General features: G+C 36.9%; 1 protein-coding gene across 8 annotated transcripts in view; it reads right to left on the reverse strand.

Moving 5' to 3' along the window:
* Nucleotides 1–3,861: 3,861 nt before the first annotated feature.
* Nucleotides 3,862–15,554, reverse strand: part of CD163L1 (CD163 molecule like 1) — a 91,814-nt gene continuing 80,121 nt past the window's right edge. For 7 of the 8 annotated variants that reach the window (XR_008670506.1, XR_008670505.1, XM_055358590.1 and 4 more), the window contains 2 exons: nucleotides 14,425–14,531; nucleotides 12,005–12,175 (listed from right to left, as the gene is read on the reverse strand). Coding sequence is in view for 6 of the 8 variants with exons in the window: in XM_055358590.1 (XP_055214565.1) it covers nucleotides 14,449–14,531 (83 nt within the window). In the remaining 2 variants the exon portion in view is untranslated. Of the gene's footprint in view, nucleotides 4,177–12,004; nucleotides 12,176–14,424; nucleotides 14,532–15,554 lie in introns of those variants that run through there. The other variant, XM_055358589.2, reaches the window with a different exon arrangement.

Genomic DNA, 15,554 nt, shown 5'->3' on the forward strand with positions numbered 1-15,554 from the left:
TTATACCTGTTTACCTGCTCTTCCTCTTTGTTCACCTCTCTCAACCACATGCAATATCTTTTGTCATTATGGGTCAATAAGACAGCCAAGTGGAAACCTCTAGTTAGATACATTAGAGGATATTAGGGATGGGGAAAGAGAGAGGTGGAGGAAGAGAGAGAGAGAGAAGGAGACAGAAAGAAAGAGGAGGAGAGAGATATCTGAACTGGAGTTATGGAATAGGTTGTTTTGAGATGAAAGGAACTCTTGTCAGTAGAAATGTTAAAGTCTGGTGCTACCTGTCAGAACAGTTATGGGAGGAATTTCAGGATGGAATGGGAAGTTAAAACGATTTGCGAAAGTCTCTTCACTGTCTCATAATTATAACAATTTGTGACAAAGAATGGTTGAAATCTCAATCTCAATGCCATTCTTACATTGCTACAAAGAAATACCTGAGGTTGGGTAATTTATAAAGAAAAGAGATTTAATTACCTCATGGTTCTGCAGGATGTACAGGAAGCATAGTGCTGGGCATCTTATTGGCTTCTGATGAGGCCTCAGGAAGCTTATAATCATGGTGGAAGGCAAAGGGAGAGCCAGCATATCATACAGAGAAAGCAAAAGCAAAAGAGAGAGCAGGGAGGTGCCACAAACTTTTAAACAACCAGATCTTGTGAGAACTCACTATCCCGAGGATAGCAGCAAGCCATGAGGGATATATCCCCATGACCCAAACACCTCCCACCAGGCCCCAACTTCAATATTGGGGATTACATTCCAACATGATACTTGGGTGGGACAAATATCCAAACCATATCATTTCACCTCTTGCCCCCCAAATCTTATGTCCTCACATTGCCAGATTTGCTCATGCCCTCCCAATAGTCCTCTAGAGTCTTAACTCATTCCAATATTAACTCAAAAGTCCCAAGTCCAACTTCAAAGTCTCATCTGGAGATAAGTTACTTCTACATATGAACCTATGAAATCAAACCCACTTTATTGACTTCCAAGATGCAATGGGGTACACATTGGGTAAACATTCCCATTCCAAAGGGAGAAATGGTCCAAAAGAAAGGAGCAACAGGCCCCTAGCAAGTCTGAAACCCCAGCAGAGCAATCATTAAGCCTTTTTTTTTGTTTTTTTTTTTTGAGACAGGGTCTTGTTCTGTCACTTGGGCTGTAGTGCAGTGGGTTATCGTGGCTCACTGCAGCCTTGACCTCCTGGAGTCAAGTGATCCTCTCACCTCAGCCTCCCTAGGAGCTGGGACTACAGACATGTGTCACCTCACTTGGCTAATTTTTTATTTTTTTGCACAGATGTTGCCCAGGCTGGTCTCTAACTCCTCCTCTTTGTTCACCTCTCTCAACTACATGCAATCTGCCTGCTTCAGCCTCCCAAAGTGCAGGAATTACAGGCATGAGCCACCATACCTAGCTCAGTCATTAAACCTTAAATGTCCAAAATAATCTGCTTTAACTTCATGTACCACATCCTGGGCACACTGGTACAAGGGGTAGGCTTCCAAGGCCTTGGGCAGCTCTGCCCCTTTGGCTTTTTCATGCTGAGATTGAAAACTGCTGGTGGATCTACCATTCTTGGGTCTGGAAGGTGATAGCCCCCTTCCCACAACTGCACTCAGCAGTGCCCCAGTGGGGAGTCTGTGTGGGACATCCAACCCCACATTTCCCCTTGGTATTGCCCTAGAGTTCTCTGTGAGTGTTCCACCCTTGCAGCAGGTTTCTGCCTGGGCACCCAGGCTTTCTCATAAATACTCTGAAATCTAGGCTGAGGCTGCCAATCCTTCTTCACTCTTGGATTCTGTGTACTCACACGCTTAAAACCACATGGAAGGCACCAAGGCAAATGGCTTGTGCTCTCTGAAGTTGCTGCTACAACTGTATCTGGGTCCCTTTGAACTGAGGCTGCAGCTGGAGCAGATGTGAGGAGCAGTGTCCCCAGGCTGCACAGGGCAGTAGGCCCTGGGCCTGGCCCCTGAAACCATTCTTTCCTCTTAGGTTTCTGGGCTTGTGATGGGAGGGGCTGCTTCTTAGATCTCTGAAATGCCTTCAGGGCCTCTTTTTCACTGTCTTGGCTATCAGCACTTGACTCCCTTCTTGTTATGCAAGTATCTCTAGAAAGTGGTTGCTCCACAGCCCATTTGAATTTCTCTACTGATAATGCTTTTTTTTTTGCTCTACCACATGGCTAGGCTACAAATTATCTGAACTTTTATGCTTTGCTTCTCTTTTAAATATAAATTACAACATTAAGTCATTTCTTTGCTCCTGTAGCTGAATATAGGCTGGTAGAAGCAGCCAGGTCACATCTTGAATGCTTCACTGCTTAGAAATTTCTTCCACCAGATGCCTTAAGTCATCACTTAAGTTGAAACTTCCATAGATCCCTAGGGCATGAACAGAAAGCAGCCAAGCTCTTTGCTAAGGTATAATGTGAGTCACCTTTACTCCAGTTTCCATTAAGTTCCTCAGTTTCATTTGAGACTTCCCCAGCCTGGACTTCTCTGTTCATATCACTATCAGCACTTTGGTCACAACCATTTAACCAGTCTCTAAGAAGTTGCAAACTTTCCCACATCTTCCTATCTTCTTCTGAGTCCTCGCAACTCTTCCAGCCTCTGCCTATTACCAAGTTCTAAAGTTGTTTCCATAATTTCAAGCACCTTTATAGCAATGCCCCACTCCACAGCACCAGTTTTCTGTGTTAGGCTGTTCTTGTGTTGCTACAATGAAATACAGAGGCTGGGTAATTTATAAAGAAAAGAAGTTTAATTGACTCACAGTTTTGCAGACTGTACAGGCAGCATGGTGCTGGCATCTGTTTGGATGCCTTCTGATGACGCCTCAGGAAGCTTACAACCATGGTGGAAGGCAAAGGGGGTAGAGTGGCTTATCACATGGCAAGGGCAGGAGTGAAAGAGAGAGCAGGGACGTGCCACACTTTTAAAGAACCATATATTGGGAGAACTCGTTCACTATTACAAGGACGGCACCAAGACATGAAGGATCTGTGCCTATGACCCAAATACCTCCCACTAGGCCCAATCTCCAACTTCGGGGCCTACATTTTAACATAAGATTTGGGTGGAACAAATATCCAAACCATATGACCAATTTACTCTGATATTTGTAAAACTGTATGTATATTAAGAAGATATTCAATACAGCCATGGGATGTTAGTCTCTTGTGTCTGCATGGGTTTCCTTGGGGTGTGTATTACTTTGTGTGATTTTAGATCATCATCATCTTTTATTTTTGTAGATGCCCCCAAAATTGCTGGGGGCCACATTTATTCTTTTTTATTCCATTTTATTTTTTATTTCTCCCCTTTTCTATGATTTTATTAATTTGTATTGATTCTTTTTATTACTCTGATTCTCTAAAACATTTTAAAATCATTTTTCCTACTTTCTTTATCTTTTGGCTTGTGTGTGTCTTTCCTATTACTGCTTGTTTCTTAAGTCTTGGGTTACTTCTTACTGAGTATAATTTCTTTTACTCTTTTTTTTCTCTGTCTGCCCAATACATTTCCTGCCAATGTTGTTTCATTCTTTGTGTTTCACTATTTGGAATGAGAGACTGCAACTCTTAAGGCTCTATTGTTCGATTCACCAAAATGTAATTCTTTCCAGTGTTAAACAAATTCAAGGAGACCAAGAGCTCTAAAATCAGACAACAAACAAAGAGACACCTAGGTATTTTAAGCAGGAAGTGGTTTACTACAGGGAATAATTATGCTTACAAAACCCTCATCAGGAAGTTTTAAAACCCCCAGGAAACCACTGCTAAAGGGCAACATGCTGTAATATCTAGGCTAGCAGTTTTCAGGACAAGTGCAAAGATCCTTGCGAAACCGTATCTTCCATGAACAAGTCTCCCTGGTGGAAGCGAGCCCAGATTCTTCCTGCTAGGGACTGTGGGAAATAAAGTTCTTGGCCCCGCAAACCTAGTCATTTAGGGAGAACATAAAAGGAGGCAGGAATGATGAGGAATTAATAAGCAGTAATGTGGCTCAGTGGCCTATTCAGTGCAAAGGGATGCTCTCTGCTTACCTGCAGCAGAAAAACTGATCACACTGTAGGATTTCCCTAGTTCCTTTGACCGCTGCTCTTCATGGTGAGTTTTCAACTTGCTGGGTCAGGAGGGCTTAACATCACCCACATATCAAGATTCTATTTTTAAAGAAATTAATTGTAAGTGCAGAAATTTTTCTCTCTGTTGTCTACAATTGCAATAGCTTTCAGTTCATTTCTCTAAAATTGTGTTTACTTAAGTTTACATATCTTTGTTTGTGGGGCACCAACATTTTAATTTCCTTACCAGGAAATCATTGCTCTTCAAAGATCCTCTTGGGCTAATGAATACCTGATGTATTTATTTAAAAATATTCTTTGTAACCCAATCTCTGGGATGTTAAAAGTCAGCCTAATAGTTTTCTTCATTGACAATGGGTGGTTACTTTCCTTATATCTTTATAACCAGTTTATCTTTGTTAATTTCTAAGGTAAAAAGGAATGGTCTTGGCCGGGCGCGGTGGCTCACGCTTGTAATCCCAGCACTTTGGGAGGCCGAGGCAGGCGGATCACGAGGTCAGGAGATCGAGACCATGTTGAAACCCCGTCTCTACTAAAAATACAAAAAAATTAGCCTGGTGTGGTGGCGGGCGCCTGTAGTCCTGGCTACTCGGAGAGGCTGAGGCAGGAGAATGGCGTGAACCTGGGAGGCGGAGCTTGCAGTGAACCAAGTTCATGCGCCACTGCACTCCAGCCTGGGTGACAGAGCGAGACTCCGTCTCAAAAAAAAAAAAAAAAAAAGAAATGGTCTCTTATGCTAAGGATGCCATGGAATAAAACAACCAGAAACTTCTCAATTGCCATTCCCTTGATAAAATAATAACAAATATAAAATTAAAAACTGGTTGCATTGAACTATTATTGAGTTTCCACATGAGCTTCACATGTCATTCAAATGTCCACAAACCCACATTTTTCTTCTTTAAATATTTACTACTTTGCATCATTAAATTAACATATTTTCAAACCTCATTGTTAAAGAAAAGGCAAATATTTGTAGTTTTTAAAGTATCCCCTTCACTCATGACTATTAGAAATGTGTTTTTTTCTTATATTTGTCTGTAATACCAGGAGGTGTAAATAGGCTATACTAAAATTAATAAAAATATTGAGCAGAGTTCCACATAAGCAGGCTCTACCATTCATTAGGGAGTGTCAATCATCTGCAACCACTCTGTGCAAGGGGAAAGAGCATGGATTGTTCAGGGAAGTGGCACACATCACAACTGTTCATTGGTGAGACCCAGTCACATGATCATAACTAGTTGTAATGAATGTTGAGAAATATAGCTAATGCACAGACCTAGCTAAAAATCTTATTGATTGTAAGAAGAGAATGGAATATGGTTTACCACTTATGACCCTATTAATAAGGAAGAGGAGAATGGGTGACAGTAGATTTCTTAGTCCATGTGTCTATTCCAGCCCATCCATTAGTGGATGATCCTATGGTTAGAACATAGCATGCCATTTAGTATATAGCTATTGAGTCAAACTGCCTGGGTTTGAATCCAGGCTCTTCATTTATAAGCTTTGTTACCTTCCGCAAGTTACCTTTCTGAGCCTCAGTTTTTACTTTATTAACTGAAAAAAAAATGAGAATCTTAATAGTACTTACTTCACAGAGTTATTGGGCTTTCATGTGAAGTAAAATACATTAAGCACTTAAAACAAGGCTTTACATATAGTACATAGTTAATAAATATTCATTACTTAGGTTAGAGGAAAGCTGGAAGGCCCTCACAAAGCAGTAATAAGTCCTTGTTATGTTTTTATTTTTTCAAAATAAATGTTTTTCAAAAACTGAGGACTTTGGAATACTTTTAGATTTACAAAAGAGTTGAAAAATAGTATGGCCAGGTGCGATGGCTTACCTCTATAATCTCAGCACTTTGGGAGGTCAAGCTCAAGGTTGTGAGCTCCCTCCTCTGAGACTTAAGGGGAAAAATTACAATGAGGTAGACGGTGAATCTGGATTTCTGTCCAAACCACACTGGTTAGCTAAACTGGGATGGACTTGATTCTGAGTTGAGAAATTGTGGAGAATTCAAGCATGAATGTCTCTACGGAAATATGTTTAGAGACTGATAAGCTTGTGGAAATCCAGAAATGGCAGGTAGAGCACATCAGAAATTACTTTCTTATCTTTAATCAAATGACATTTACTAAATCCTTAATTATATATTGATTTTTAAATTATATCCTAGGTTGTCTGTTAAATATTGCAGAAGTAGTTCAGATGTGATTGACACTGACTCTTTTGAAATTACTCACATTTCAAATTCTCAAATTGAGTTATACTTTCCTCAACTAGGAAATATAAATAACTAACGGAAACCTTCTTGGATGCTTGCTGGGAGATTTGGATGACTTAATGCATAGTAGTTAGTAATTTCTCAATAAAAAGATTGTTTTTGAAAGATGAAGTTAAATTATTCTAGTAATGGTCAATGGTTAAGCAAAAAATTATTTCTTTCAGGAATTGCAAGTAATAAAACATGACTGGAATAACAAACCAGAGGGAAAGGTGGGAGAATGAAAAGATGTATAAGGGTCATATCCTACAAGTGTCGTGGCCACACCAAACGATCTGACTCATGTGGAGCGAGCGGGCAGATACATTTCTTTGTAAGTGTATCCTCAGCCACTTGTACTATGCTTTGGGCATTTTAATTACTCTACAAATGTTGACTGAATAAATTATTTTTCAGAAATGTTTTTCTGGAGTAATGGGAACAATACACTAAGCTGGGGGAAGACAGGATGTTTTCAAAGTAGTTAGGATGTCCTAGACTTTCTCACAGAAAGTATCTCATTGATCTCATTGAGGAGTGATAGTATATCTTATACTCTTCAAAATATCTTATACATGAAACTGACATAGCTTGGGAACAATTACCCATACCCCCTCTTCCCTTTGCCTTTATTGCTAACATTCTCTCCTGATGCAAAAAATGCAGGACCCGGGAATAAACTAAATATTTCCCTTCTCTCCTCTGAGCTCCCAGAAGCAGAGTTTATGCCAAAATATGAGGAGCTACGGAGAAAGTCACTAGAGAGGTGTGCAAACTCATTTCTTGAGCAAATAAATGTATGGTCCTAAATTTAGCTATCTTCATTTGCTAAAACATGCTCCTTTGTTGCAGAAGCAGTTCCAGAAGCTGGGTTGTAGTCAGAGAATATTAGCAGCTCCAGGTGCCAAGTTGGAGTCACAGAGATTTCCTAGACCTAAGATGTGAATCTTAAATCACCCCTCACATCTAAAGCTACTTTTCATGAACTGGAGCTCTGTGAATCCCAGGAAACAATGTAACTTTAGAGAGCATCTTTAGTGTGTGACTTTTCTAGTCCCAAACGCAATGTGCAAATAGCTAAGGAATTCTGGGGTTGCCAGTTCTTACAGTTACGTGGTTGGTTATTTCCTTTAACTTACTTGTGATATTCATCTATCCATCCATTTACCACATCTTCGTGTCTCTGCTTTTCTGTTCCTGTCTCTTTCTGTCCTCTTTCCTCAACTTATAAATGTCAATTCATATTTATATCATAGTACAGTTACTCTATTAGTAATACATACTTAGGTGTGAAAACTACTTCCTGGGAGATAACAATCAGATGTTGTGAAGTTACTATTATAAGCTTTTCAGCTGTTTTTATTTCCAGTCAATTCTAGATGTTTTGATAATTACCCAAACAGATGTTAGAAATGATGTTTGTTCATTTTAATTTTGACATAATTTTAAAGGTACCAAAAATTGCCAAAATATCAAAAGAACTACTCTTCCTCTTTATCCATTTAGCATTTACTCCATTCCCTTTACCCCTTTCTCCTGAGCTGCAGATTATCATACCCTTTACCTGAAATTCATCAATATGTATTTTATAAGAACAAAAAGATCATTTTATGTAACCTAGTACAATTATCAAACAAAAATATAATATTATATTATGCAAAGTTCACATTCAAATATTGCCAATTGTTTCAATAATATTATTTGTAATTTTTCTTCTTATCCAGGATTCAGTCAAGGATCATGCATTGAACTTAATTGTCATGTCTCTTTATAAAGTCTTCTTTGATCTAATGAATTTAGAATATTATAGATAAATGGATATATAGATGGATAGATATACATCAATACATATAGATATATATAGATAATACATATAAATGTGTGTAATATGTGTGTGTGCATGCATGTGTATGTATGTCTATTTTTCCATCTTTCTGCTGAGATGAGTATGTCTTAGCTTGAGCATCCATAACAAAATACCACAGACTGGTAGCTTAAACCACAGGAATTTATTTCTCACAGTTCTAGAGGTTGGAAAGTCCAAGATCAAGGTGCCAGCTGATTTGGTTTCTGGTAAGGGCTTTCTTTCTGGCTTGCAGACAGCCATCTTTTCACTGTGGTCTCACATGGTGAAGAGAGAGCACTCTGATGTCTCTTCCTCTTCTTATTAGGCAGCAGCCCTGTCAGATTAGGGATTCCCACCCTATGATCCCATTTAACCTACATTACCTCCTTAAGGCCCTATCTCCAAATATAGCCACAGCAGAGGTTAGGGATTCAACATATGAATTTTGGAGGGACAAATTTAATATATATCAGACTACAAACAACACTTCAGAAACAATTAGATCACTTAGAATTCAGATATTGCTTTCTAAATTTTATTTCTCTCTAAAATAAACCAGGGCTCCTTGGAAAGGTGCCTGATTCTAGGGCTGGGGAAGAGAAAGTACAAGGTAAGCCTGAAAACTGTAATTGTCCCATAAGTTAAGGAAGTCAAGAATGATGTAAATGGGTCTAAAGGACATAGGAACTAATGTGAGGAACTAATATGCTGGCCAAATATGAGATGGCTTATGCATCAACATAAATAATGTTAGCAATAGGCTATAATCATTCAATGAAATAAGAATTTGTTAATTTATATTGAATAAAGGAAATAAAGTAAATGGGGAAGAAGAAAAAGCTCTTACTGACAGTAGAATTTCAACAAATAAAGTAAAAATCATGAATGGATTTAAAAATAACTTTTGGCAATCATCATATTAACAATTGATGGTATATGAATGTTAACTCTGGTAAGTGAGAGATGACAGAATGAACAGATTGACAAATCCTGTCTCCCAAAAGGAACTATAAAACTAAACAAAACAGTCAAAACTGACCATTTTAGAACTCTGGAAACTGACCAAAGGCAAAAAATAGTTTGAGAACTATTTATTCATGAAAAATGACCCAACTTAGAGTAAGAACAGTGGAAATCTTTGGCTTTAGTGCTGGGGTTGCTCTCATCTCCCCACATCTCCAAAAATAGAAACAACCAGTGGACTAGGAAGATATTAACAGGGAGATCTGGTAAATGAGACAGCAATAGATGAGCCAGATAGGATTCCACACAGCCCTGACTGACTGAAGACCACACACACATGCAGAAGAAGAGACAAAAGAGACTCTATAGAGAAATTTGAAACAAGGGCAGACTTCAAAAGTACTTGAACTTAGAATATGTTCCCTGACACACAGAGATCTATTGGCAGAGGATGAAGCTTTACTGGTTCTGTGTGTTCGGGTGCAATATTTAACCAATTATTGGCTGATCACTAAGCTAGACAGATAGAGGGATGACCTGTTTTAAAACCAGGTTTGAAAATAAAAACAAGAATAAAAAACTCAGCAGAGACATCAGAGGCTGCATAGTATGGAGGACTTAAGAGTCCATAGATGTAGTCCAGGCAAGTTAACAGACAAGTAGATCAAAAAACAAACAGCAACAACAACTGCCCTGGGGAAGAGAGATTAGAAACCAGAATTACTGCAGTATATTATCTAAAATGTACAGCTCTAAACAAACAAAAAAGAGATAAGAAAGAAACAGGGAAGTGATCTATACATACCAAAAAAACCCAAAAGCAATCAATGAAATCTAGCTCGGAGGAGGTCCCGGTACTGGACTGAATAGAGAAAGACTTCAAAGCAGCTATTTAAATAAGTTTGAAAAACTAAAGAAAATCATATTTAAAGAATTAAAGAAAAATCTAACGACAATGGCTTAACAAAGAAGAAGAAATAAAATCTGTAAAAAGAAATCAATAGGAATTCTTGAGTCGTAACATGAAATAAATGAAATGATAAGTTTATAAAAAGGCTAAATAGTAACTTTAAAATTCCAGAAGAGAAAAAAATCGGTAAATTTGTAGTTTAATATAAATGATCCATCTTAAGAACTTGGAAAAAAATACTGCAGAAAAATTAACAGAGCTTGTATATCAGCACGAGGCATAGAAGAATAGAGAAAGAGGTAGAAAAATATTTGAAAAAAATAACAGTTGAAAATGTCTCAGATTTGCATATTAATTTGAAAATCCAAATAATCCAATGAAACTTAAGGAAGACAAACACAAAGAAATCCTTATCTAGATACCATCAAGCTGTTGAAAGACAGGGACGAGGAGAAAATCTTGGAAGCAGTAAGGGAAAAATGATTCATCACGTACAAGAAAACAACAATATGATTAATGTTGCATTTAATGGAAGTTTAAAAAATAATGTAATAAGAATGAATAATCTTTATTTTATGTAGGTGAATAATTTCATGCATGTATACACAAGAGAGAGGACAGACAAAAGAGTGACAGAAACATTCCAAAATGTTAACAGTGCTTATTTCAGAATGATAGACTTTTTCATATTTATTATTGTTCTTTCAATATTTTTTAACATGTATTTATGTTATAATAAAAACTTAAACTTTCTAAACATAGAAATAGGGATAGCTCTTTATTCTAGTGTAGGTATCTGTAATAATTTTACTGCAGTACAGCAATATTAATGAAATATATATTAATTGGCTAGGATTAAATTGTAATCGTTAAACTCTCTACTACATTTCCTCATAATATATACTGCAAACATATTGCAAACAGAGGCCGCAGTATTTGAAGTACAATCTAAAATCTTGCTAACTCTTGAGAAGAAGCCTTCAAAACAAGCTTTTCTTGGCATGGGACTAATTATCCTTTCTTACCAGATTTGTGAACTAAAGTCTCCTGATTTTTAGGATTTCCAACTCTTTGAGAGCAGAGACCCTAAATGAATAAAGCTTATTTAGGGTCTTAAAGATTTAAAAATGTCTTTTCTAATAACCTAGGCTTCTTTTTTTTGTTTGTTTTACATCTCTTGTAACAGCTCCATGAAGCCTACTGATTTTTAAAAAATTATTTTACTATTGTGGTAGATACTTGTTACTATAATATATGTGTTATAATTCCTATAGGAACAACAATATGTTCAAAATCTGAGGAAGCCAAGTTAGAAGCAAGGGCAAGTGAGCAAAGCTGTCATGAATAAATCTATCAGGGATAAAAATAAAGACAACTATTCTGACATTCAATTTTGAAAATGCTTTCTACATTCAAATATCTATGGAATTACATTAATTTGAACTACAAGAACAGCCATAAGTCAGCCTCAAATAATGTTTTTCATTGTTCAGCAGAAGTAGGAGTAGGATACGTATGGAGTGGTTTTTCAGTTAGTGATTGTCTGAGTTTGGGCTGCTGTAAGAGAATACTATAAACTGGGTGGCATATAAACAACAGAATTTTTTTCCCTCACAGTTTTGGAAGTTATAAGCCTGAGATCAGGGTGCCAGCATGATTCAGATCTGATGAGGGCTCCCTGCCAAGTTGTAGACTGCTGACTTCCCACTGTACACTCACATAAGGGAAGGACAGTGACAGAGCCTCTGAGGTTCCATTATTACGGGCACTAATCCCATTCATGAGGGCTTCACCCTCACGACATGATTACCTCCCCAAAGCTCCACTTCCTAATACCATTACGTTGGCAGTTAGGATTTCAACATACAAATTTTTTTTTGTGGGGGGCAAAGGAAAACACAAACATTCAGTCCATTTAACAGTGATATACATAATTCAATTTTTATTATCACCAGTCTTTATCAATTTAGCTGTTCTCCTATTGTTCAAGAAATGTTATTTGGACAAGTTTTCCATAGGGCAACTTGACTTCCTCTTTATTCATTTAAAAGTTGTTGTCTCCTTCAAAGATATTTAGAGGTTGATCTGAAATTATAAAACAAGAGGCAGCAAGTTACTATTCTTCTAAATAAGAATGCTAGCCTACATGAGGTTAAAGTTAAGACACGTGTGTGTGTGCACACACAAACACACACACAACCCACAAAGAATTGATCGATTAGGACAGATTTAGTAGGTGCTGTGTATTAATATTTCTTTTTTGTGCATATGCAGATATTATGCAATTTTCTTTCTGCTCCCACAGTCTAGAATTCTGAGTCTCAGAATGTAATAATTTACTTATCAAAGAAAAAGAGTGTTAAATAACACCAAAATTAAAAAGGAAGGTATGATTACATATGGTTTTGGTTTTTGGAACACCTCTGGAAATTAATCTTTCAAAAGTTTTTAGTATGGATTCTGCTAAGTCAGAATTGATGATTAATGAGGTTTAGACAGAACAAAAGTAGGTTTTTTTGTATCATAGAATAATAGACTTGCTCAGTGTTATGAGCTGAATTGGGTCCCCCCAAATTCATATGTTCAAGTCTTAACCCCTAGTTCCTCAGGATGTGATTGTATTTGAAGATTGGACCTTCAAAGAGGTAATTAAGGTAAAATGAGGTCACATGGGTGAGCCCTAATCCAGTATGACTGGTGTCCTTACAAGAAGAAATTAGATCACAGACAACACAGACCAAGGGATGACCATCTGAGGGCATAACAAGAAGATGACTGCCTGCAAGGGAAGGAAGGAGGCCTCAGAAGAAATCAAACCTCCCAATATCTTGATCATGGACTTCTGGCATCCAGAACTGTGAGAAAACAAATTTCCATTGTTTAAGCTGCCCAGTCTGTGGTATTTTCTTTTGGCAGCCCTAGAAAACTAATACACTAAGCACAATAATAACTGCTGAGGGAAAATCTTTTCTAATATAGAACCCTAATTTCAAGTACTTTAAAAACAACACATAGTATTCATTGGCAAACAAAAATTGTGCTAATATAAATTAGTATTTATTAAAATTGGTTTAGAATAATACAGACTCAATCATTTGTTCCTTATATCATGCAGATGAAAACACATAAGATACACTTTAGGATACATTTTAATTTAAGTTTTTCAATGAATTTTTCCAAATAGAGAAATTATCAATAGCATATAAAGAGGAAAAAGGCTTCAATCATAAATATAAGTCTTGGTATTAGAAGAGTTGCCATTAAATTATGTTGGAGCTAGTTATTATCTAAATGGTTTTTGTGTACTTTGCCTCTGGTTTTTCTAACTTTTTTTGTTATTATGGTAATAATATATTTTTGAGAAAAAACGGAGAAACTCAAGCCCATTCACTTGGATCACTGGGTCAAATTTGAAATAGTTTTGTGTTGGTGATGTCTAGATATTCCATAATAAAAATCAGCAGATGTGACTTATCTTTGCTCCCTGGCATTTATTCCCATAACAAATTTAGAATTATCTTTGGGCTACACAGAAATGCTGTTTTCGGAATTGCTAGCTCATTCATGCTGGGAATTAAAAAGTGTTTTCAACATTATTTAGAAAGCACAGTGCTTTCTAGTCCTTTGACTTCATTGAGTTCAATTTTTCTCTCCATCATATTTGGACCATCCACTCTAACTGAGAGAAAGCACTGTTCTTTTTGTGCTGGATTTTCTAGTTGACTTTGATTTTAGTTATTTGTCCTGGCACCAGTAAGTGTTTTAGAACTGCCTCAATGCAACATTATTATATAACGAGTGCTTGTTTTTCTAAACCTTTAGAGAATGATTTCACTGCTATTATGTTAATGTTTTCTCATCAGACAAAGCCACCTACATTTAATAAATATAAAGCATGTATCATCTGTCAGGCACTGGCGATTAAAGCAATAAGGAGTGATATTAATGCACGGAATCTAGTCTGTACTTAAGAGAATAAATGTGAACATCCTACTCTGTGTAACAAAAATGAACAGAAATCCTAGGAATGGAGGTTATCAATGAGCAGTATGTGAAGCTGAGATCTAATCAACCTCTTCCTTAGTGACAGACTATCTGCAGCATCAGCCAATGCTCAAAACCAATTCTGATAAACTCTGTAAATTTTCTATAGGAACAACTTTCTCATCAACCTCTCTCTTTTCCAGAGGTTAACATAGAATATTTGAAATACTGGGGATATGAACCAGTGACATAATATATGGTAATATAAATATTGGAAAAAATGTGTTTAATTCTGCAACAGTGGGAGATTAAATTACTAGTTTTAGTAGGAACAATACTTCTCAACTTACCTGGTGAGCCCTGGAAGTCTAAAGTCATTTTGTGGCTTCAGAGGCAGGAAGAACTCCCAACAGCGATGTGTCGCTAGCATCTTCACAACCATGGTTGGGGGTGTCATCTGAAAGAAAGGCAAAATCTGTATTATTGAATAGTAGAAAACCTCTCTGCAGAGGGAAGAGCTGTTAAGTGCAGTGTTTGATCAGCTGGGAAAGTATAATAGAGCAAGAGGTGACTATTACATAAATTAAGAGCACGCTTAGTTACCGTTTTGAAGTAAAACAATGATCATATTTAAAAGGATAAACCATTAAGTGTTACCAAAACAAATAATACAACTTTTTATCAGATTATCAGATTTGCTTCCAGTGTTTTAAAAGCCTAGAATTGTGATATTTATATTTTGATTTTAAAAATGGGACAAGTAAAACTCAATGGTAAGCATCATTGTCTGAAGATAGGAGAGTACTAAAAATTATATTTAGGGAATTGTTCCATTTTTGGCAGGATTGAGAGAAATAAAGAATTGTTGTCTGTGGATAGAGAAATGTAGATAACTAAATTTCAAGAAGGTTGAATATGACTGCATCTTTTAAGAGTAATTATTTGAACTTTTAGTTTCCCATGAAGCCTGTAAGAAGCTTGGGAGTCATTACTCCCAATCGCATAACAAGAAAAAAGGTGAACAAACTGAAAATCAACAACTCTTCTTAGGTCCATCAAAGAACTGATGTCATAGGGCAAACCACTACCACCAAAATTGGAGAGACAGACAGGCAGAGACAGAGAATTGCAACTTATAGAGCAGAAACCCCTGTGGAAATCAGTAATGGGGTAGGGAAATCTAAACTGTAATTGACAAATTGCTGTAGGCTCAGAGTGGAAAAGTTTCAGTGTTAAAAACTCCAGTGGAACTACATTTTTGTTTTACCTTTAGAAGCCCTACCAAGTTATCACAGTGAAGACTGGAGCAAAATCATTCTGTGCTTTCTATCAGGAGGAGGGGAAAGTAGTCATTTTGAAGTACATATAAAATATTGTGTTCTTCTTAATGAAGAACACTTCAGTAGGGTTCCTATAAAATACCAGGGAATACAATGGTTAAAATTGCACATCAAAGATCTTATTTAAGAACTCACTAGGG

Source organism: Gorilla gorilla, chromosome 10 (assembly GCF_029281585.2).
Source record: "Gorilla gorilla gorilla isolate KB3781 chromosome 10, NHGRI_mGorGor1-v2.1_pri, whole genome shotgun sequence".
In the NCBI taxonomy this organism is placed as follows: Eukaryota; Metazoa; Chordata; class Mammalia; order Primates; family Hominidae; genus Gorilla; species Gorilla gorilla.